The sequence below is a fragment of the Opisthocomus hoazin genome, chromosome 28, assembly GCF_030867145.1.
Source record: "Opisthocomus hoazin isolate bOpiHoa1 chromosome 28, bOpiHoa1.hap1, whole genome shotgun sequence".
Lineage (NCBI taxonomy): Eukaryota > Metazoa > Chordata > Aves > Opisthocomiformes > Opisthocomidae > Opisthocomus > Opisthocomus hoazin.
The window spans coordinates 6891472-6914490 of NC_134441.1; the positions used below are offsets into that span (position 1 = coordinate 6891472).

The 23019-nt window shown below is 50.6% G+C and overlaps 1 protein-coding gene across 1 annotated transcript in view; it reads left to right on the top strand.

Annotated features, from left to right (window-relative positions):
* Positions 1 to 23019, top strand: part of LOXL2 (lysyl oxidase like 2) — a 52184-nt gene that overhangs the window by 14035 nt on the left and 15130 nt on the right. The window contains exons 4-6 of the mRNA XM_075444590.1: positions 13356 to 13567; positions 20174 to 20396; positions 22482 to 22665. Of these exons, the coding sequence (XP_075300705.1) occupies positions 13356 to 13567; positions 20174 to 20396; positions 22482 to 22665 (619 nt within the window). The remainder of the gene's footprint in view (positions 1 to 13355; positions 13568 to 20173; positions 20397 to 22481; positions 22666 to 23019) is intronic.

The window sequence follows — 23019 nt, forward strand, 5'->3', positions numbered from 1 at the left end:
CAATGATGAGGCAACCACGATAACTGTATGGAGATGTTTGCGGGAATGCGGGATTAGTACTGGAAGTGATGAAAGGAATTGAAGAGCGGAAAACATGGGCTGGTCGCTGGGGGAAAGGCTCTGGGCTGAGAATAGGTTAGGCTGCTAGGCTGAGGCTGAGACTCCTGGGGAAATAAGCAAAATGCTTGAATCGCCTTCCAGGGAACTTCTTCGATTTCTGCAGAATAAAGAGCTGGGGGAATGCTGGGCTGGAAAGAAGCGGAGCTGAGCTCTTCAAAGAGAAAAGAATATGGCCTTTTTTCCTTCAGCTTTTCAGGTTGGCAAGTGCTTGTGGTGACTCGGCTAACAGCCCCTTTGTTTCAGATGCTCTGATGTTTCAGTATGTGAATTCAGTGGTTGCCCTCGGTAAAAATTCATCAAAAGAGCCTATCCAGTAACCACAGTCAAATCATAGATTAAGCAAACGGGGAATCCAGGATGTATCGCATACCACAGTGCAGTTTCCATGGCTGAATCTTGGCTTTGTTCATGATCTGCAGCCTTCTTTATCACTTTAAAACAAAATTATTCTAGCAGTTACTTCACAGGCCCTGAGTTAGAAAGGGTCTCCCAGCATTTTCTTCTACCAGATTTTTCCATTGGAGGTTCACGCGGTGCAGCCTATTTGGTAGGGGAAGACGACGCTCGGTCCAACCTTTTGTTGCCCCGCTGAGGCTTTCGGAAGCACGTGGCATGGGGGGGCAGGCAGCATTCGGCTCCCGCGCAAGGGTGCAGGTACGGGATACGAGAGCTGAAATTCTCTCCCTTGCCCTGACCTTGCTTCGCTTGGCTAAGGAGGGAAAGCAGGCATTCCGGAGGGATCCCGAGCTGCCTCCATCAGTGGCACTGTTGTTGCTCGGGGAATGAGGCGAGATCATGGAACATCAGTGCTGGCTTTGGCAGACGTGTGCTGCCACAAAGTGAATCCTCAAAACGGAGGCCTGGAAGAAAAGATGCTTTAGTCTAGACGGAGGTCACTTCACTCTGAGATGCTTCAGATATTAATCATAAAAGCTTGGGAGGGCTCTGCTTTTCCATTAGCTAAGCACTGGAGTTTGACTAATGAGATGAACACACTGGGTAGTTGAGGGCTAGCTTGTGCTGATGCTGTGTGGGTGTTTAAGCTTCACGCAGGATAAGTAAAATGAATCATGAGACTGAAGCAGTTCATGTAGCAGAAGCCTAACACATCAACAGGATCACTCGGGAGAAATAGGTGTAAGAGAGGTCGTATTCCCCATGTTCTGGCAGCTCTTGGGAGCTGTGTATGGATGAAGGCGTCCACTGATGTGACAAGTAACAGCATTCACAGCAATTGCTAACAGGCACTGGTGACTAGGGACACTGAACTGGGGGGGGGAGGGAGTGGGGGTGTTTAGTAAAATAGAAAAATAGCTTTGTTTTGAAGTACCTGCACTAAGCTGGGAGCTGTCAGCCTGGTTGTCCTTGCGATTTGTCCTGGTGGTAGAAAATAGTGTTGCGTTTTCTGGGCAGTGGCTGCTGTCAGACCCGTGTCCGTGTGTGCGTGCTGCTCCCCTCCCTATTGCTGCCTGTATTTTTTGAACAACTTAGTACTGTACTGTTGCTTCTACTCTGGAAAACCAAGCTGATTTTTCTTATGGTTCCTAGAAGATCACTGGCAGCTGAAGGGTTCTTTTTCTGCTGGTTTCATTGCAGCAGGATTAAGGCTAAAGATGATGTGCTATAAATTGTTAAGATGCCATTGTGGAAGTACTTTTAAGTCACAGCTAGCTGTCAAATGTTTAAACTCTCTCCCCCTCTCTCAGCTTTCCTACTCTTCTTAATCTTTGCTTTATCTCATGAGCAGCTGCTGTGACATAGTTTGAGTCAAAGATGATGAGCAGGGTTACTCATAGGGTCATAAACCCCAAAACAGGGAGGTCAAAAGGCTTGTGTGAGAGCAAGTTGAAAGTCTTTGCCCTCTCTAACGTGCCTGGGAATTCTGCACATCATACCTCGCATTCATCAGAGGAAACATCATTGTTTGGTAAGCTGCTGGGTGCTTTAGTCTGTAGCCCAAAGCTTCCCCAAGTGATGTTTTCTCTTTGGAATGAGATCAGGGCTTGAGGGGCTGGGAATTTTCTGCTGAGCAGCAATGCTGTGGTCAAGTCTCTCTGCCAGTCCTGCTGGCTTTGGCTATTACACTGACGGAGCTCAACCAGTACTTGTTTCCCACTGAGATGTCTGGTGGAAGATATTTCAGTTTACCCTTAAGCTGCTCTTAAAACCAAGCTTGACTCCAAATAGGCCTGGTGTAAGAAGATGCACAGAGCTGAAGTATTCAACGGCACCTTCCAGTGCTGCTTTCCCACACTAGCTAGCAACGACCATAATGATCCCCACGTGGATCTGACCGTTTGCAAACCGATGTTCTTACAGCCAGCAGATGAACAGGAGCCGGCGCTGATGTCGGTGGACGTTCATCTGTCGGGGTGTGAGCTGCGGCAGGCAGGAGCAGCAGTTTTATTCTGCTTTCCTGATGCAAGCATTGGGGGGGAAAGATGTGCTTTGTGCAGCCTGGTTAACCCATGGCCAAACGTGTGCCATCACACTTGGATTTCCTTTGCCTGTAACAGGGAGCTCTGTGTGTGCACTGCCAGGGACAGACAAGACCATCTTAAATTCATCATTTAGAAAGCGTCTTAAAGCCCCTGTAGTGCTAAGCTCTCTGGGTCTGCCAAGTGCTGTGAAGGTTTAGTGTGGAAAGCCAGCAGGTATAAGACAACATCTGACTTCATTCTGACAGGGCTCCAGCTCGGAGGGGCTGTGCAAACTGACGTTTGCTCAGATCTGGCCTTCCTTCCTCAAATCCGACAGGCAGAGAGTTCACACTCTTTTAAAAGCAACGTGATAGCCCTTGAGCTGAGTTTATTTTCATTGGACAACATACATACCTCTATTTCCCAGTTTGGAAATGCTGCAGATAAGTAGCATAGGATGAATTTTTCCATCACCATAAACCACTTGGCTTATAGACATACGCTCAGACAGGCCTTTTCCCGTCACAGCTCATGCTTGGAGGGTGATGTCATATCTCTTCCTGTCCCCGAGCCTTTCCATTCCCTGCCTCTTGGGAAGGGGCAGTCCCTGACCCTCACTTCTTTAAGACGAGTTGTCTGTCACAGGCCAGAGTGAAACGCTTCAGTCTAGGGTGAGTGATGGAAGATCTGTGATAAGAAGGTGGGAGACAGGCGGGAAGAGGTTAATTCCTCCAACAAGACCAAGGCAGGTCTGAAATCTATCAGTCTCTTGCTAAAGGGCAGAGGAACAGCCATCATTCTTGCTCGCTATTTTCCGCTGCCGCTGCAGCTTTTAGCCTTGGGATTTGTTCAAAGGATTATTTCTTGGAGGGTGATGAATGTGCAGAGCAAGACAGCCCTTCCGTGGGCTGCTGGCTGGTCAGAATTAGCCCGATACCCCTTTAGCTCAGCGGCTGCGTGAACACTGGAAGCTGCTCACCTTTTCAAAGCCAGGAGAGCAGCGTTTGTTCAATGCTGGCATGAGTGCAACGACATCGAGTGCATCTTACAGAGGTGCTTTTTCTCCCTCCTCTTTAAAGTCTGCAGGCTAAATAGACAGTTTCTCATTAATGGAGAGAGCAGGGCTTGTGGTTTGACTTAGTTATTGGCTCTTTGCCTCTGGGAGAATTAGTAGGGGAAAAGCAGGTATATATTCTGCTGGTCTTGCATCTTCTCTCTATTCCTACAGACCCGAGCTCTGGGAGAGTAAGCCACACAGCTTGAAAGGGTTAAAAAAGAACCCCAGCAGCTGTGCTTGGAAGTGCTGCAAGTGTGTGGCTGAGCATGGCTGAGCCCAGTAATTGTATGTGGATGTAAAGGCTGCCCACAGCGGCGTGGATGGTTGGGAAATCGAAATTGCTGCTGGATTTGCTTCGTCGCTCCTCTATGGAGGCGGCTGCGCATCCAGCACGATGGGGCCAAAGCTGCTGTTAAAGTAACACCATCGTTTAACTTGGAGTTTGATTTTTTTGCTTGTATTCCTTCCGTTTTAGCCACAGCCTGGAGTAAAAGCTCTGTTTTGTGTACTCTAATTCACATTGGTGGCTTGGTGTACAACTTGGGTCTAACCATGATGGCAGAGCACAATACCCTTATGCTTTATTCACAATGATGACTCTGGTAGGCATTACAGCGTGGCAGGCACATTGTGGGCGGTGTCTTGGGAGCTCCAAGGAAAAGAAAAGATTAATCATGTTGGCTTCAAGTGCTCAAAGCATATCCGAGAACACAGAAACAGCTCGTGGACTCTCCAATGGAGTTTGGGAGGGACAGACAGTAAGTGCTATAAATACATACGCTGAACCGCAACACTTCAAGCTTTGTAAAATATAACGAGTGGACTCTGCTGCTTTACCCAAAGCCCTCCGAGCGCGCGGGGCCGTGTGTTGTCTCTCTGCCCCAGGTAAGCAGTATATCTGTTGTGCAGATGGGGCAGGGGGAGCCCGGAAGGGCCAGCTCCAGGAGCGCAGCAACTCGCCTGAAAGCACAGTTAAGCAGAGGGAAAGAGCTGGGAGCTGACTCTGTGCATCTGGGCTGCCCCGAGCTGCCCTCCTCCTTCTGCTCAGCTGTCATGGCAAAAGGTACAAAGATCAGGGTGAAATCGATGTAGAAGTGTGTGGTACAACTGTTGTTTCTTGTCTTGCAGTTTGCAAGTGTCTGAAAGTGGTCGGGTGGGTAGCATGGACCTGCTTTAAGGTTCCTTTATACGGTGCCAAAACCCGCAGTTTAAATGTGTGCACAGTCTCAAATGTTTTCCTAAGTCTTTACAGGATGCCAGAAGCTCTGAAATCAAAATGATTTAATGTGTGTTCACGAAACCATGAGCAGGGAATGCTGTCCCTGCTTTTTTGAACAGTACCTGTAGCCACTTCATGTTGTCCAAACACAGCACAGGCTCACCTGCAACTGCCTGACTGGGTTGACCAGCAATTTTAAGACCACAGTAACTAACTCCTACCCTTAATATATTTTCTTAAATAAATGCAGGATAGGTATATTTTTTCAACCTATCCCTCAAAACATTCTTAACAAAATATTTGTTGTCCACCTTCTTCCTCTGCGTGCACGCACACGGGCTTCAAACAGGACATACTCTAAATATAAATTGCCGCAGCCGTTACAAGTTCACAAATAGACCTGGTACCTGAGACTAGCTCGTAGCTTTGGCCAGACGGTGGGCAGACGAGGTCTAGCTAAACATACCAGGCTGTGCTGCTATTTCTATCCTCCTTTTCCCTTCTGCGTGTATGTGAGGTATAAAAATCTCACTTCAGAGCCCTGTGGCTCCAAGGCTTTGGTTATAAGTGGGTTGAACAGTATTGTCCGAGTTTCTTAACCAATGGGAAAGTGCTTTGCTATGTCCTGCTTGGGAGCTTTCAGTCGAATTGGGCTCTGTGGATGAGGCCATATAAAATGCTCCTGTATGCTGAGCTGCTGCTGACTGGAAGGTGTAAGGAGGGGAGGAGGACAGGGACACTGTTTGTGGCTTGCCACACAGGTAAATCTTCCTCTTACCGAGCTTTCTGCTGTGCAAATCAGTGGAGACTCTCTCAGTACCGTGGGGAGTTGCAAATTAGCTCACCACCATCCGAGACTTCAGCTGTCCGTCTCGACCATCCAGCTCTCAAGAATGTTTGTCAATGAAAGGTTTATTTCCCTGTTTGTTATGACAACACTGTTTTACCTTCTTTCCCCTTGGTGTAAATGTTTACTTCTCTAAACATAAGCCCATGTGTAACATAAACGCTGCTGCTTTGTGGATCTCAGCATCTCTCCTGGAGCTAACTCCAGACAAATATTAAGCTGCTGTTGGGGTAAGCTATTGCGTTTCTTTAGTGCTATAATTTTAAAGTGTGTGTGGTAGTTTGTAGCCGTTGCCTCAATGGTTTCTTTCTGATGGCTTGTGGCATGTCAGGGTGCTGGCTTGGCTGGGCAGAGAGCTGGCGCTTGCTGGCGAGCTGTGGGGCTGGGAAAGCAGCAAGGCTGGCGCTGGCTTGCTGCAGCTCCTCAGGGGCCAGAGCTGACCTGTTCGGCTCCTTGCACTGCCTGTACCCAGGGCCTGAGTAGCTGACGGCTGTTGTGCTGGATGCAGTACCACTTCTCTGTTACCCAAGACAATAAACTATCTAACCAGCCCTGAGAACAGACTCTGAGCTTGTTCTGTTTTGCAGTGTGGAGGTCAGGTAATAAATTTGGCTAGCTTGCAGCATCTGATCCAGATTTTCTTTCTACCAAGCTACTTCAAAGCAGACAGACTGAAAGCTTTGCTTGCCATGAGACCCTTGGACCATGATGCACACAGAACAGCGCAGCTTCCTACTCTAAGCTAAGCCTCCCCCCATGCCAAAGTATCTCCAGGGTTCAGTGCTCCTGCCTTCTCTCACTCGCTTTGGTCACCAGCGTTTCTTTTCCCCCGTGCTTTTCATTAGCCTGCTTTGCATTGGCAATCATGAGGCTGCTGCTGGAGCGTTTCATGGCTTAGCAAAGGCCTCGGCTTTTGTGATTTATAATCTGCACTGCATTTGCCCCTGGACCCTAATCCCGAGTTGCCCTCTCATCCCTTACCCTTTTGTACTGCACAAACCCAGGACAAAAAGTGCTTGCTGTCCAATACTGCATGATGTTCCCAGGGGACGGCTGTGCCCCATAGGCAACCCCTCTTTGTCTTGCAGCATCTATTTTGCTGTGTTTATTTAACAGCTGGGACCTTGTTAGTGACTCAGAGGCACAGCTCCAGATGTTTAAATCAAAACAGATTCCACCCATTCCTATGTATGTGAAGAGATGGCTTTCTAAAAAGTCGTCTTCAGGGAGAAGACTTGGTAGCTGAGACTTCAGTGGAAGTGAGTGAAGGGTTTAAATGCAGGAGAGAAGATGCCTCTGGGATGAACAAAGTCTACGTGGAAAGATTTTGTGTTGTGTTCTTAAATGAACTGATTATTTTCAATTCTTGTCCAAATTGCAGCCTTAATGTCTTGGTGTTTGGGAAGGCAAGAAATCCTGGAGCTCTGTTGTAAATGAAAAATGATATGGATAGGTTTCTGCATCTCATGAGCAGTGGGATAGGAAAGGAAAGAGTTTGAGTGGATCACGGGAATCTTACAGCAGAAGAGCAATGAATATGGACTAGCCAGTGACAGAGCACACAGGCTCCTTACGTTTGTTAAATTAAGGATCTGTGGTAAGAAGTGCAGCTTGGCTGAAGCCGTGTGTTTGTACAATCACCTGGCGACCAGCTAGCTGCCAGAGCCCCTACTGAATACCTCCGCTCTCCTGCCCCACCATCCTTAGCATCAGTCATGGCGATGGCTTTTAAGGAAAATAACGAAGTAAAACACACAGAAGCAAAATTCCATTCCGGTTCCCTTTCTGCCCGCATCCGAGTGGTTTCTGCGGCGGCAGGGGAGCGACGCGCAGCCCTAGCCGTGCAGAGCCGCGGGCCCCGCGCAGTTCTCTAGCTGGTTTCCCAGCCTCGTCGCTCAGCGCGTGGGCGTGCGTTTAAAGTGAGTGGTGAGATGCTCTTCCTAAGGAGCCCCTCTGAAAGCCCAGCTGCTGCGGTTTGCTTTCGGCCAGGAGCCGGTGATTCAGAGCCAGGGTAGCGTCGGCAGGCTGCGGAGTAGCAGCCGGGTTTCTAGGAACAGGATCTCCTCCCCGTATTGATTACTGTGCATCCTCGGGGCTGTCGCAAGAGGAAGGGGTACTGCTGAGCATGGGCGGTGGAGGAGGACAGAAGCGTGCTGTCCTGGGCACAATTGTTCTGCCAACGCAAAACAGATGGCAGAAGGGGAAAGAAAACGTTGTGAAAGTTGTGTCAGTTTTTGCAATCAGATTTGAAGCCATGGGGAAGCATTTGGTTCAGAGAGTGGAAACAAAAGCGGCCGAGGCTCATGTGAAAACTTTCCAAGCCAGGAATTCTTTTGTGAAAGCTCAAAAACCAAACCCCTTTCTTTTCACTGTCTCCGGGCAGGCCCTGGCTTTCTGAAGCTGAGATTCACTGGTGTTGTAATGGAGCGCGGCGCGTTGGCTGGTGGTGGGCTTTTGTGTGCAGGACTGAGGAGCAGCAGCAGCGCGGGTCTTGGACATGGCTCTTGGCGAAGAAAGGAGTGGGGCGGAGGGGAATACGGCCCAACCCAGAATAGTTTGATGGGGTTTTTTTCCCCCATCATTTTTATACTGATTTGTATTGTAGTAATGTTGGATGTCCCAGCCAAAATCACATTTTTGCTTTGGGCAAATACAGATGCGAAGCCCTTGCTGTGGCGGCTTTGTGATTCCGGGCAGGGGAGGTGGGCTTAGCTTTGTCCTCCCTTTCCAGAAGGGGTGAGGAAGCGTGAGCGAGAGGCCGTAGGTAGCAGCAAGGAGGTGGGGAAGTGAGTTTGTGTGACTGAAATCACACAGGAGATCTGTGGCAGGGCTGAGCAGCATCTCTTCAGCCCTAGACCACGGAGTTATTTTAGCTTCAGTCTAATTTTTATATCACTAGACGCAGTCGAGTGGCTGCAGTGAAGAGCAGGTTGATGTGGAAGCCAGTGTTGAATCTAGGAATAGATGTTCTACGCTTCCTTCCCCTGCCCTCCACACCTAGCTTTATCTGGCTTTGTTTCTCACACCTTTCAAGGCTAAAGAAGCTTAACAGAAGCAGGAGTAAAATGCCTTAGGATTTCTTATTGCTGGTGTTCTTACTCCCTTACTGGAGTTTGCCTGTGCCAGAATGGATGTCTGATGAAAGCAAAGCTTCAGCTTGATGAATGAGGCCAGGAGCGATGGAGCAGACCCGCAAACTCCCTGCACGGGGTCAGCAATGCAAGATGCGTCCTCTGAATGAGCAGCCTTCTGGAGAGCAGAAAGCAAAGGCAAGGGCTGATTCACCCTCAAGTATGTGGGTGGGATTTTCATAAGTGAAGGAGAGGTTGGAGATCCGGGTCTGAATGTTGCTAGTAGTAGCTGAATTGCAAGAGTCAGAGTTTAGGGGGGAAGGAGAAGGGCTGGCAGATACATCTCCACAGCTGTTGGCCTAAATAGGTGGAAATTGCGCAAGGCTAGCTGAGAAGGGGAGGACCATCATGTATGTTAACTCCTCCTGAGTTTGGTCTCTTGTGGGTAGAAAACCCCAGCAGCCTTTTCCCCTTGTATCAAGGGAGCTGAGCTGTGGGTTTGTGCGTGGTTTTCTCCCTGCTTTGTGCTCCTCAACCTCAGACTGAGCAAAACCATGTCCTGAGGGCTTTGGGGCTTGGGCCTCTATTTCCCTACCTGTGATCTGGGGTGCAGTCAACCCAGCTGTGTTTCCTAGAGGTAGTATTGCTCTGGTGAATGGCTGCCTGGCTCCTGAAATATTGGTGAATGCTCTGCTTTATGGTTGATACCGGAGGGTGGGAGCTTGGCAGACGTGCGTTTGCTTTCCAAATCGGTTGCAGATACTTGCTCTGTGATCCTCAGATGTCCTTCAGAGGGTTTCCCAGGTCTACCCTGCAGCTTCAGTGTATGGCCACAACCTGAGCACAAGCAAAGCTTTCAGAGACGAGGCTTCCCTGTTGATATGACAGCGTGTTGTAGGCGTTTGTCTCCATGTGTACATAAAGTAAGCAGAGGATTATATTAAAAAAGTCTGTTCTAGTTATTAAGTATTGTTTGCTTCTGATTTTTGTGGAGTCTGTTTTTGCCATTAGCCCAGCTGCTCTACACGTTGCTGTTGGAAGATAAAATAGAAGTTTGCCTGTATTTGCGTTGTTGGATACTCCCCGTGTAACAAAAACGCTGCACTGAAAGGAAACCATTTAAATCTGCAGAGTTATGAGGAGAAAGCTCTCCACAGTCCTTTCTCCTAGAGAAAACTACAGTATGCTTATTTTGATCCTTTGTTCTTTAATCTTCCGATATAAAGCTGAGCTCTGCAGGATGTGGAATTGTTCTCAGACGTTTTGCTGTTTGTTCAGACTCAGTGCAAACCCTTGAGCTGCTGTCTCAAGAATTCTCTGCTCTAGACCTACTCTCTGTGAGCAGAAAGGGGACTGGATGGGGATTGGTTTTGCTCTCAGACAGATCATGAAAATGTCACTGCCTGCCGGTCTGCTACAGCTATCTGAGGATTGAAATACCCTCGAGGGAATTAAATGATGGCTTATTCCTTCCTAGTTTGCTCCCTTTTTTTCCCTTTTCTTGGCAAATACAGGCAAAAACACGTGACAAAAGAGTTGGCTTCAGTAAAACACAATCCCAAGTCAGAGCAGGATATCTTTTTGTGTGTATGTCAGCATCTCTGAGGGAGGTGGGATGCCAGGATCCTTCACAGGGACCCCAGCCCTCCCACCCCTGCACTGGTCAGAGCTCTGCTGGAAACAGCTGTAGCAACTTGTTTTTATTTGCTAAGGTGCTGAACTAATTGCAAAAATAACAGGCAAATCATAAGGTACCTAACAGCAGCCACAGGCTTTCCTTTTTTCAAGAGGTGGGGTGGTTGTTTTTTTTTTTTGTAGCTTTGTGACTTCTCTCTCCCCTTCCCTCACTCGGTGAACTGGTTTGTTTCTGTCTTTGGCTGTTGCTTTGATGTCATAAATCCTGGTAAGGGCTTCTCAAATCCACCCAGGCTTTTTGAACATTAAAATATACCCCCTGCCTTGGAAAGTCTGTGACATACAGATGCTCAGAAGCTGCGGGGAATACGGCAGGGAAGAGCTGCCACACGTTGCCCTGCGCGGATGCCCTTCGCACTCTCTGCACCTTGTTTCTCCATCCGCGAAAGGAGGCTGCGGATTGCTGCTTCCTCTGCTCACCTCGGAGGCTTCGCAGGTTTGTCACCACCCTCCATCGCTGGGCAGACCTCGGATGGTGCAGCGGTGAGAACAGCGATGTACGAACAATGACTAACCGGTGCAACGTGGGAATGGTGGTTCCGCTGCTTTGCGGTGGAAGCATCAGGCAGATGTTGAACATCTGGAGCGGCACTCTGCATGATTCCAGTGGGGCTAGCAGCTGCTGTCATGCAGCTTCCTCACAAAACACAGGCGTCTTCAACACCATTCCCGAATGTGAAATCACGCTTGGTTCCGAGCGCTGCTCCTCTCCGTCGCACCGAGGACCGGCTGCGCCCTCCGGCTGATCTAGATTCAAGCAGAATGGAAGCGGCTGTCAAGTGAAAACCACGGGTGGATTTAACACGTTGCTGATGTCAGGTCTAGTCAGGGAAAATGTTCCATTTCAGTTATTTTAATATGCAGTAGGGCTGACACTGACGTAACTGCATGTAGCAAACATACTTAGGGCTTTATATAGGGTGGATATATCCCGCAGTCACAGATGGAAAAACTCACTTAGGCTGTCTCACCCGCTTTCTCAGCTGTCAATGCAAATTTCTTCCTTAGTTGCTATCTTTTCTTTTGCTTTTCCAGTGCAATTTTAAGCTTTGCCTCTGTCCTTTGGGTTAATGCTTTTAACAGGCTTTTATTAAAAACACTTTTAGATCTTCAGCAGTCAAAGCTATTTCCATATGGAGTTAAGGCTTTGATTACCTCTTGTTTCCCGGTGAAGGAACTCGGCAAGGTAGAGGGAGCAGAGAAACCAGGTGCTCTCTTGGGCAGCAGCGTGCTGTAGCTCCAGGTAAACATGCTTTGTCGGTGAAGTGAAGAGCTGGAAAAATTTCATAAACTGCGCCAGGGGAAGTGTGAGTTACAGGCTTTGGAAACCAGCCTGGGGCGGCCTTCAGCGCGCAGAGGCTCTGCTCCCGACAGCACGTAGTCAAAAGCTGTGCGATATTTCGAGAGCAACTCTTTGTACTGCAAATAGACTTCCCTGACTGCATAGTAGGTGTACAAGTCTGCTCTTGCATTGGACCCTTTGACCCTGAAAGTGTCTCAGATGTAATAAACGTGGATAGTGTTGTGGTTATTTTTTCTTCTTGAGGGCTACAAGAGCTTTTAAAACCGAAGTCCAAACTCTGACCCCTGTATGAGCAGCACTGTCCTACCGGGTAAATCACCAGGTCCTGTTTTCCAGGGTCACTGGGGGTGTCCCGTGGATGCTCCAGCCAAGATGCTGGAGCACCTGCAGCTGAAGGTGAGAGGAGGAATCGGTGATCTGCTTTGCTGTGAAACCGGGTGGTAACTGTAGACAATGAAAAACAAATTGGGGAGGGGGAAAGAAGAAAAGAGGGGAACATAAAAAAACCCCAGCCCTTAAGTGACTTGCCTCAGGTGGTTGCGGCAGGGCAGAGCCGTGGATGAGGAGGGGATGCGTGCCCCTCTGCCCACCCCAGCGGCTGCTCCTCCGCGGCTGGGTCCCGCTTGCCTGCGGTCTGTGGGTCGCATCGGTGCTGGGGAAGCAGCCGGAGAGTGGATGTGCCAGATGTGTGGTTCGCAGGACTCTGCACGTCCTGCTGCGATCTCCCCGGTGTCGATACGTGTGTGCCGCTGCGTGGTGAGCAGAGGCCCGTGTCTCTTTAAAGCTCTGGGCATTTTTCTTTTGCAAGTGATTGAATTTGAGCAAGGGGAGGGGAGGATTCCTCAGTTCTGATGTAACCGCTAGCAGAACCATGTGGGTTTACACGTTTTTGACAAGAATAGGTCTCCTGGAAGCAAGTCATAAAATTTTCAGTAGCTCTTTTGTAATTGTTTGCCACAGTGGATATTTTCCAGTCAGCCTTTGCTTTGGGTCCCTGCAAGGTTTGTTTGCAAAGTGTCCTCACGTAGGCTCCAAATGTGAAATCCATTCAACCTTCGTGACTCATTTGCTGTCCCACGTAACGCTTCCATTGGAGGAGAAGCCCGGCTTGGGGAAGCAGTGAAATGCCAGTGTCAGCACATCGGCATCCCAGCTTTCACCGTGCCTGCCCAGGCGGGGTGGGAAGGGATGAGATGGGGCTGGATGAGCCCCAGCGTCCCTCCCTGCACCCTGCCAGCACTCAGGTGGCCCTAGCAAAGCTGAGCTCGGTTCACTTCCGCAGTGGCCAAGAAAAAATTAAGATTACTCTGCTTCTGAAACAAGTACTTCAATGAATTTAGGTAACAAAGGAGATTTATTACATAGCCATTTGTAAAATAACGCCTTTTTATTTATTTTTTAATGAGAAAAAGCATCCTCTTTGGTAGGGCAGAGGATGGATTTGCACAAGGTGGAAAGGTTTGTTTGCTTCCCTGTTGTGTCTTTTCCTAAACAGCTCTTCCCTTCCGCCTCCCTCTGTTCAGCCGTAGCCCTGAGCAGGACTGGGTTTTGCTCCCCACCTTGAAGCTACGCAACCAGTTTCCTTGCAAGCCAGCATCACTTGAGTTTCTTTTATGCTTACAGAACATGAACATCCAGGTGGAAGATATCAGGATCCGTGCCATCCTCGCCACCTACCGCAAGCGGGTGCCTGTCACGGAGGGTTACGTGGAGGTGAAAGATGAGGGGACTTGGAAGCAGATCTGCGACAAGCACTGGACCATGAAAAATTCCCGAGTTGTCTGTGGCATGTTTGGATTTCCGAGCGAGAGGAAATACAACACCAACGTCTACAAGTAAGAGCAGAGCTTTCTATGAGACACAAGCGTGTTTCTTTGAACACTTGGGGCCTTGTTCGAAAATGCAAATTGTCAAATGACACTGGAGACCTTGAGGTAGAAAAACCTCCAACTGCTTCATTCCTTCAGATCAGATTTTCCTTCTGTGTAAATATTTGAAATGTTAAGCATTTCCTCGCGCAGACAGGGGAGTCGTTTGATCCTCGCCGTTCCGGCTGAAGACCGAGTGCAGTATCAGTTGTAGTCTTTGATAGGTCCTACAGTAGGAGAGGTGGACATTCAGCCCAAGAAATCTTTTTTTATTTCCCTATAACATAGTCATTTCCTTACCGGTGATGGGTTTAGGTTCTGTGTAGTGTGCAGGGGATGGTTGTGAGCAAACTGACCACGCTCTCCCAGTAAGCCTACCAGCTGCAAGTGAATCTAACCACCTACCCCATCCCTCTGCAGAAAACTGGCTGAAGGATCAGATCTGGTATGCGCCAAAAGCTCCGACCAAGTAATCCGGGAATAAAACAGGCCTTTGTTGTGCTTCATTGCCCAGGTTCCTCCTTCCTGCTACTGCATGCGATTCCTGGTCTCACACCTCTCGTGAGGTGTTTACCAGCCGCTGCGGCTCTCGCGGAGGCTCACCGTCCACGGGTGTCCAGCTGCCAAATCACCCACAGAGAAGCAATCTGCCCAGGGGAATATTTCCCAGTAAATCTCCCGCTGTTGCTAACCCCAGTTCAGCTCCTTTGGCACTGGCAATTCCTCAGGGTCCCAGGCTGGAAGAGCTGCCGGCCGTCTCCAGCTGTGTGACTTGTTCTGTCCATTAAAGCCTGGCCTGCTCTGAGCTGAGTGCTGAGCTAAAAATGTCCGTCGTTCGTCCACGCTGCTCCTCCCAACCTCGCTCCTGCCTGCGCGTCTGAGGTGGTGCTTGTAGAAGGATGCAGCTTGGGGCAGTTGTGATTTCAGTGCTGCTTTTTTCTTCCTATAATTGTGGATTGCTTTAAAACGAGGGAAGAAAATAGTGATCCAGAGGGAGCGTTGGGTCTTTTGGAGCCACAGGCTGAGCGGTTCAGGCTGTGTTTCCCGTTTCCTGAAAGCCAGGAGCTCTGGTCTTTGTTGTTGTCATCCCTTCAGCTTGCATTTTGTCACCAGCCTTCATCACAGACATCATTCTTCCTACGCTGTTCCCTAGAAATAACGCACGAAAGCAGATGCAAAATAGTTTAAGTGAAATTCTGTCTCATTTCTTCCCTACACTGTGACCTATGGGGCCAGGAGAGCATCAGCTGGTTGGTTAGGGGGACAACTGAATTCTTCAGGCAGGAGTTGTGGTTTTCCTGCCTGCTCCTCTTGGCCTGTGCAACTGCCATTTCTAAAAGCTCCCTCTGGAACCGGCTGGCCACGTTTCATTTCTTTCATTAGCGAGATCGCGATCAATTGAAGAGGTCCTTGGGTTGGAATAGCGTAAAGCCACATAGCAGCTCAAAGAATATAAGATAAGTAACTCAAGTGGAATTCTGTTTTCAGGCTTCCCAGGAAGGTGAGCAGTGAATTAGTAATTGCTGTCAGGCGGTCTCATGTTTTGCCCTGGACACCAATTCGAGGAGCTTATGCTCCCATCAGTGCAGCATGTCTCCCTCTAACTCGGCTCCAAGATTCCCATCCCCTGCATCAGAGCAGGAGGGCAGAATAAATTACCTCTAGTAAGACAAAGTAGGTTTTTCCTGCTTCTCAGTTGTGGTGTTTCCAAGAAAAGCATTAACTTTAGCAGCCGAAGCCATCTGCCTTAAATAAAAGGGTGCTTGGTAATCGTCCTGTCTCTTGCAACAGTACACGTAGAGATGGAAAAACTGAGGCACGGTTGTTCAGCGTGACATTCAGCAATGCTGAAAATCCCATTCGCTGGAGCTGGAGTTAGGAATACGCAGTGCCTACAAACACCAGGCTTGGAGATCTCTGCTACCGACCCAGACGCTGCTGAGACAGCCTCGGTGCCCCAATACCTGCCTCACCTTTCCCTGGTTTTGGCAAGCAGTAACGGCTTGCCGGGCTCCCACACCCACAGAAGGGTGTTTTGGAAAATATGCTGCACGTTATCCTGGGTTCCAAGAAGATGAGATGTCATTTTATTGGAAGGAAGAGTCTTGTAAAACTTTGTCAGGTAGATGGTTTTGTTTGGTTAGCATAGTTTGAAAAGCTGCGTTCTTTCTTGGGATATTTGCCTTTGAGCTTTGTGTTACTGGCAGATGCGTCACGTACAACCAGCGTTGCTGGTGAGGGAAACCTCCCAGTTCTGGGCTGGGAACTTCAGAAGTAATTTTTGCTTCGTGACTGAGGTACTGCAACGATCACCACTGCAACTGGCTCACCTGGGCCACGGGAGCTCTGCTCTCAGCTTTGCCGGTGCTCTCTGGTCGCGTCCTGTCCTGGGGAGGGAAGAGCTCATCTCTGGATGGGCACTTGAACTAAACCCTCTCTCTACGTGTGTCTGAAGCCTCAGAAACGTTCTGCTCATTTCTCGGGCTTTGCTCTCCCTGATTTGTAAATACCCTTCTCCCAAGAGTGGATCCTTTCCTGCTCGTGCTCCGCAGCGGGGAGACGGGCTGGAGTCGGGTTTCTGCTGGCCGCGCTGCGAGTGCCCCCTTCCCACGTCCCCGGCAGTCCCACTCCCCGCAAACTGCAGCTTTGCTTGCTGAGCTAGCTGATGCTCTGCTCCGCTGCTGCACAACGGTGGGAGGTGAAATGATTTGCAGATGGGTCTTGCTTGAAAGAAAACAACTTAGTTCATTGTTGTTCTGGTGCCAGGGTTTTATTCCTGAATGTAACTTAGACTCTGCAGTTGACAGCACAATTTATGGTAGGAAATGAAACAAGCCTCTGTGTTGTTTCCATGTTCTTGTTCATTCTTCAAAGTGATTTTATATAGGCACCGCTTGTTAACTCCTCCTTCCAGTTCCTGCTCTGGTTGAGAAAGCAGAGTGGAATTAAATGCGTTTTACTGATGGAGAGAGAGAAGTTTGTGACCAGAGATACCTAAGGCGGAGAGATGGACCTGATGCTTTCTCGAGGTCTTACAGCTTTGTGATTTGTCAAAGAATGGGATGGAGGAGCTCAGCAGTTCCAGGATATCGAGACCAGCCCTGAGGAGAAGGATGGGGGTGCTGAGGGATTAAAAGCTGGCCGTGACCCGGCAGCGTGTGCTGGCAGCCCCGAAGGCCAACCGTGCCCTGGGCTGCATCCCCAGCAGCGTGGGCACAGGGCGAGGGGGGGGATTCCACCCCTCTGCCCCGCTCTGGTGAGACCCCCCGGGAGTCCTGCGTCCAGCTCTGGAGCCCTCAGCACAGAACAGAGCTGGAGCTGTTGGAGCGGGGCCAGAGGAGGCCCCAGCAATGATGCGAGGGCTGGAACCCCTCTGCTGGGAGGAGAGGCTGGGAGAGCTGGGGCTGCTCAGCCTGGGGAAGAGAAGTCACCAGGGAGACCTGAGAGCAGCTGGCAGTGCCTGGAGGTGCTGCGAGAGAGCTGGAGGGGGACTTGTGACAGGACAAGGGGGGATGGCTTTAGGCTGAAAGAGGGGAGATTTAGATTAGATATAAGGAAGAAATTCTGCACTATGAGGGTGCTGAGGCCCTGGCCCAGATTGCCCAGAGAAGCTGTGGCTGCCCCCTCCCTGGAAGCGTTTAAGGCCCGGTTGGATGGGACTTGGAGCACCCTGGGCTGGTGGAAGGGGTCCCTGCCTGTGGCAGGGGGGGTTGGCACTGGGTGGTCTTTAAGGTCCCTTCCAACCCAAACCATTCCATGACTCTATGATACTTCATTCAATGTCAGTCCAAACAGCATCTCCCAGTTTAACCAGTCTGCTCACAGCATTATAAACCTGGTCAGATGTGTAGGGCAGTTAGTCACTTTACGCTTGTAGTGGAAATCACCGTGGTTTGGGCTTTCCCTAGCAAAGCCAGGATCTTAAGGGCTTTGGTAGTAGGCGGCAGGTCTGGCTTCTCCCTGAGGCTGAAGACAGCAAACTTGTTAACTTCAGTAAATGCTTCAAGAATTGGTCGAGCGTAGAAACTGCTCTCAGCACCAGAAATGTATGCTCACACCTCTGAGGAGTCCAGCAGCTTCTGTTTGCTGTGTTATAGGTGAGTTTTCCTGGGATGCATGTGTGTAACGGTTTGTTTTCTGCTTTCCTCGAGTCCCCTCTGACACACTCTTACGTAGCAAGGTTGCTTTAGCTAAACCCTTAGCCACTTCCCACAGCCCTTGGCCTTAACCTGTGCCTTTGTTTAAAGCTTAAGTGATGAAGGTCCATCTCTCCTGACCAGCCAAAACAGTTTGGGCTCCAGCTTGACCTGGAGTTGGCTAAACTCTCACAGCATGAGTGTTCACTCGCGCCTCTGCTGTAAGCAGCATTGCCTGTGGCTTATACCAAGGCCAGTGAGAGGTGGGTTGCACCCTTTCTGTGTCAAACAGTCAATACCAAGAATGCCCTGAGTTTCTATCTGTAAAGATCATCTGCATTCTACTTCTTTTTTCTATATATTTGGTCTGGGGAAACGAGGTGGGGCTTTCTCTGGCTATTCCTCCCCAGCCTAGCAAGGGCTGTTAATGCCAACCAGATGTTAATGCCTCATGAAATTTCCAGGATGAGGTCATTGTTTGCTATTATAAGGCATCCCCGTAATTACTGCTCTAAGACAGGCTGTGTTTCTTGTCTGCTTTGGAGTTCGTGGAGCTCTCATCTGCGGAGGGCCCTCGGTGAAAACGCTCCTCCGGGTTCTCACTTCCATGCTGAGCGCACAGAGTGAAAGGGTGGTGGAGCCGAGCTGGCTCGTGCTCGGAGGGTATGGAGTGGGGTCACTGAACGCGGGCGCCTCGAGATGCTTCCCAGCGTGGAACGGATGCCGGAACCTGCCCCGCTGCTCTGCAGCCCAAGACAGCACTTAGCGTTCAACTGGGGCCTCGGTGCTGAGCTCCAGCAGTCCAAGGGCAGGTGCTTTCATGGATTTTTGGTAGACTTGTAGTATCCAGCGTCGTTTAATTAGAAGGAAGAAAAATCTTCAAGGTTTGGTCCAAATCGAACCAGATATTCTAGCTGAGAAGCGGCTGGCACTTTCTTTCTGCCTGCATCCTCTATGTTTTTACCTTTTTCTTTTAAAATTTTTAATTTCCCCTTCCTATTTCCCATTCATTCCCTGGCAGCTCTGGTGTGACAAACGTGGGGTTTGACAGCCAGTGTCTTACCCACAGGACAGGCAGGTTGCTTATCACCGCTCCGTGGGACAGAGCTCAGCCCTGCCCTGCTCTCCAGCACTGCTGGCGCAGCGTTTACCCCCGTCCAGTTATGCAATAACATCTCTGTCTCCTGCCCGACTGCGTTTGGCCCTGACCTCAACCCGGAGACGTTTGGTTCCAGAAAGGATCAGTCGGTGGCTGCGAGCCATCTGAGCCTAGGCAACTGCTGAGCTTGTCAGCGAAGCTGAGCAAGTGGAGGGGCAGAGGATAGTCCTCTCGAGCATCTGAGACGGGGCAAATCAGCCCACGCAGGACCACCGAAGGGCATCAGCTAAGAAAACCTCGGCCTGTCCAGTTTAGCTTCAAACCAACAACCTGTAACAGGTGCTTTGTCCCTTTACCAGATCCCGTTCGGGCTCTCTGTCCTGCAGGGACGTGCTACGGTTAATCGGAGTCTAAGTTCCACCCACCTCGCTGTGCCATTTCTCACAGCTCATCCTTGCGTCGCCGGGGCTGCGTGGCAGCCGGTCCTGGAATGAGGAGCCGCACAGGGACCTCGCAAAGCCACGTCAAGATCACAGCCGGGCGTCGGCTCCTCTGCGCCTCGACTTCTTTTTTAACTTCTCACATCTTCCTTTTGATAATGTTCTGACCTATATTTTTGTTTTCTTGACTATTTTAGCTCCAATGCAGTCATCTGACAGCCTTGCAATGCAGTTAGGACAAAGCTGGATTACTTTCTTTTCTCATTTATCACACGTGCCCCTTCCCCCTTAGGAGTCCCTGGAGCCGCTCCAGGCAAGCGCTGCAGTTTGGGAGCAAGGAGCAGAAACTGCTGCCAATCTCCTCTGCTGTGAACTTGTCATCAAGGGAATTGCTCTTGTTCTCGGAAATTGCTTTTAGGCTCACAGTTGTTAACACCGCAGCTTTGAGAGAAGCTGGAGAGCCGTGGGCTGCTTCCCAGTCTGCCATCTTCTCACAGCTGACAGGTGATGGCCAGCGAAGCGAGCAGCTCGTTACGGGAGAGGTCTTTTGGGGGCCTCTCCTGTCGCAGCTCGCCAGCGTTATTTGCACAGGCCCTGTTTGTACACTGCCTCTTGAATGAACTGATCCCTGACCCCTGCGTAGCGGAGGGATCTCTCTTGCGTGTCTCCTTCGGGTGTGTAATTGCTGGTTCGTACTCTGGTCTTTACCTTGAGCAGATGACCTGCTTGCTCCCAGGTGACACCTCAACAGAGAGCCACTCTGTGTGTGAATGGAGCAGCCTTCAAATAACGCCGTTCAATCCGCATTTTATTTCAAGGCGGTTTTTTTCCCAAATGTAGCTACATCAGTGCGGTTCTTACGGATTGCTAACTTCTCGTTTCCTTTCATTCCTCCAAGGATGTTTGCCAGCAGGAGGAAGCAGCATTACTGGCCTTACTCGATGGACTGCAGCGGTAACGAGGCGCACGTCTCCAGCTGCAAACTGGGCAATCACCTCAACGTGGACACGGAGAAGAACGCGACGTGCGAGAACGGGATGCCTGCGGTAGTCAGCTGCGTCCCCGGACGCGCCTTTGCCCCCAGCAGCCACAGTGGCTTCCGAAAAGCCTTCAGGCAGGAGGTGAGCAGGGAGCAAACGCAGCCCGTCGAGTAGGAAAAGCCTGGGGCCGTAACTATTCCCCATCAGCTACTGGGGGCTGAACGTGTGTGTGCCCGTAGCCACAAACCAGCCGGTCGTCCAAATGTCCCCTCTTTGTATCCCTTTCCCGCTGCAATCCCAGCAGAGTTTCTGTCCTCGCAGATACGTGGTACCTCGCGCTCAGGGGGTGGGAGACCGGCTCGCCGCTCAGCTGGCAAGGCTGCGAGCTAGTAGTAAGAAAATACGTTGGTCACGTTTCTGTTGGAGCTGTTGTGTTCGTGCCAACTGAACGCGTGCCCAGCTGCTGCCGGGCTCTGCTGTTCCGCAGGCACTCAGCTCTGCTGGCTTGTTCCTCCCGTGGAGGCACGAGGGAAACGAGCTGCTGTTTCCGCTACCCCTCTATCTTCTGCAAAGAAACGCCCTGAGAGACTGGGAAAACAGGGCCTGTGGAAAAGCTGAAAAAGCTGTGCGTGTTTAGTCTAGCAAGGAGAGGGCTGAGCATAGCGTAAAAATTCCAAGATATGCAAAAGGCTGTTATGAAATGACCCCGGAGTCGGTTAGTGTCAGTGGGGCAGCTGAACGCGGCTCAGCCTAACGCGCGGCAAACGTGGTTTAGGTTGCTGCCGAGGGAAATTTTCCAGCCGTAAGGTCTGTGCAGCCTTAGGACACAGGGGTGACCTCGGGGTCTGGAGGTTCTTTGTGCTGGGCAGAGGGTTTTTTTGCAGGGTGCATCGTAGCCTGCACCCTCCAGCCCTGTGCCTCTGTGGCTTTAGGAGAGGGCTTTCCCTTGGCCCCCAACAACACCTCCAGGCACTGCTGGAGTGGGAATAGTACAGACCTGTCCCTGGTTTGCTTGCCTGGAGTCTGGGCGCTTCTCTGCGCGAGAGCTTGCGGGATCTAGGCCTCAAAGGCGGAAGGTCTTGTAAATCATTGCTCCTCTTCTGAGCCACGCGTACTGCCAAGTAATTCCTTAAGCCTTTGTGTAGGCTTCGGGTGTCCTTCATGTGACCCCAGCCTGGAGAGCTGTATACGCTTCCAGTTTGGAAAAGTCAAGGTTTCTTTTGCTCTCTGACTGCTCAGATCTCATGGTGTTCCCACGCCTGCGGCTCCCACCTCAGCAGCGCATCTCCCGGGTGCAGCGGCCGGCTGCTCCGCACCAGGGAAAGGTGCAAGCCGTGCGCAGTAGGTGCCTGAGAGAAATGTAAGAAGGACAGAAATGAACGGAAGTGGCCCTGCCACTCGGCTGTGTGTTTCTGACCGCCATCTGCCAGATCGCTTGTTCCAGAGACAGTTTTCACGTGGCTTGCGCTGCGCGTTGGTCTCCTCGGCTAACCCGCGGCCCCTCTCTGGAGGTGCGTGCAGCAGATGCGTCCATCCAGCAGCTGAACCGCAGGCAGCAAGCGGGTGAGAGCGGTGCGACGGCTGGCTCGGCGCGGTTCCCCAGCCTCCTGCAAGGCTCCCGAGGGACGGGGTGTGAGAAGTCCGGCCTCTCCTGTGCGTGGCAGCACGCTGCTGCCGCAGAACTGCGGGTGTGAAGAAGGCTCCTAAAGCAAAGCGCTAAAACTGCAGAGAACTACAGTGGCTCTCTTTATTTTCTGCCCACGTACAGGGACATGAGAAATGTATGTCTGTGGTACCGTAAGTCTCAGCAGATGTAGATCTCCTCTCATCCTGAAGCAGAGGAAGTTCCACCTGAACCCGAGGAAGAACTTCTTCCCCCTGAGGGTGACGGAGCCCTGGCCCAGGCTGCCCAGGGAGGCTGTGGAGTCTCCTTCTCTGGAGATATTCCAGCCCCGCCTGGACACGGTGCTGTGCAGCCTGCTCTGGGTGACCCTGCTTGGGCAGGGGGTTGGGCTGGGTGACCCACAGAGGTCCCTACCAACCCCGAACATTCTGTGTGATTCATCCCACACTTTTACCCTTTTGTATTATGTGCTGGTTGTTTTAAGGTGCCTCAGGGTAACACGTTTTGGGCCGCAGCTTACCTGCCGCCACATGAGCTCTAAAGCAGGGATGTTGCTTTGTTCCTGGGCAGGGGTAACACCACTTCTTGTCTGTGCCTTCCAGCAGCCACTGGTGAGGCTGAAAGGGGGAGCCAACACTGGCGAAGGACGCGTCGAAGTGCTGAAAAACGGGGAGTGGGGAACGGTTTGCGATGACAACTGGAACCTGGTGTCCGCCAGCGTGGTGTGCCGAGAGCTGGGCTTCGGGAGTGCCAAGGAGGCAATCACAGGCGCCAGGCTCGGGCAAGGTAAGGGCAGCGACTGCTCCCGGGACCGGTCGTGCCTTGTCCACCTCCAAGAACCCTTTCATGATTCACGGCAGTGTATTTTTGCTGGGATGTTTGTTTTGGGGACTAGGAATTTATTCCCTACCCTTAGGAAGTCTCTTGGGTCCAGGAGGTTGAGGCTGAACTGGAATATGTCACTTAGAAAAATCTTGAGATTCCTTGAAAGAAGTCTAGTAGCGATGAGTTTAACCTTTCTCTCAGACAGCTGTTCCAGTAATTACTACCTCATTATCATGTCTACTGGTCTCAAATTCTCTTTCGGAGTTCTTTAGATCCGCATCATGGTGTAATGCATTGCTAGAAGGTTTCTGGCAA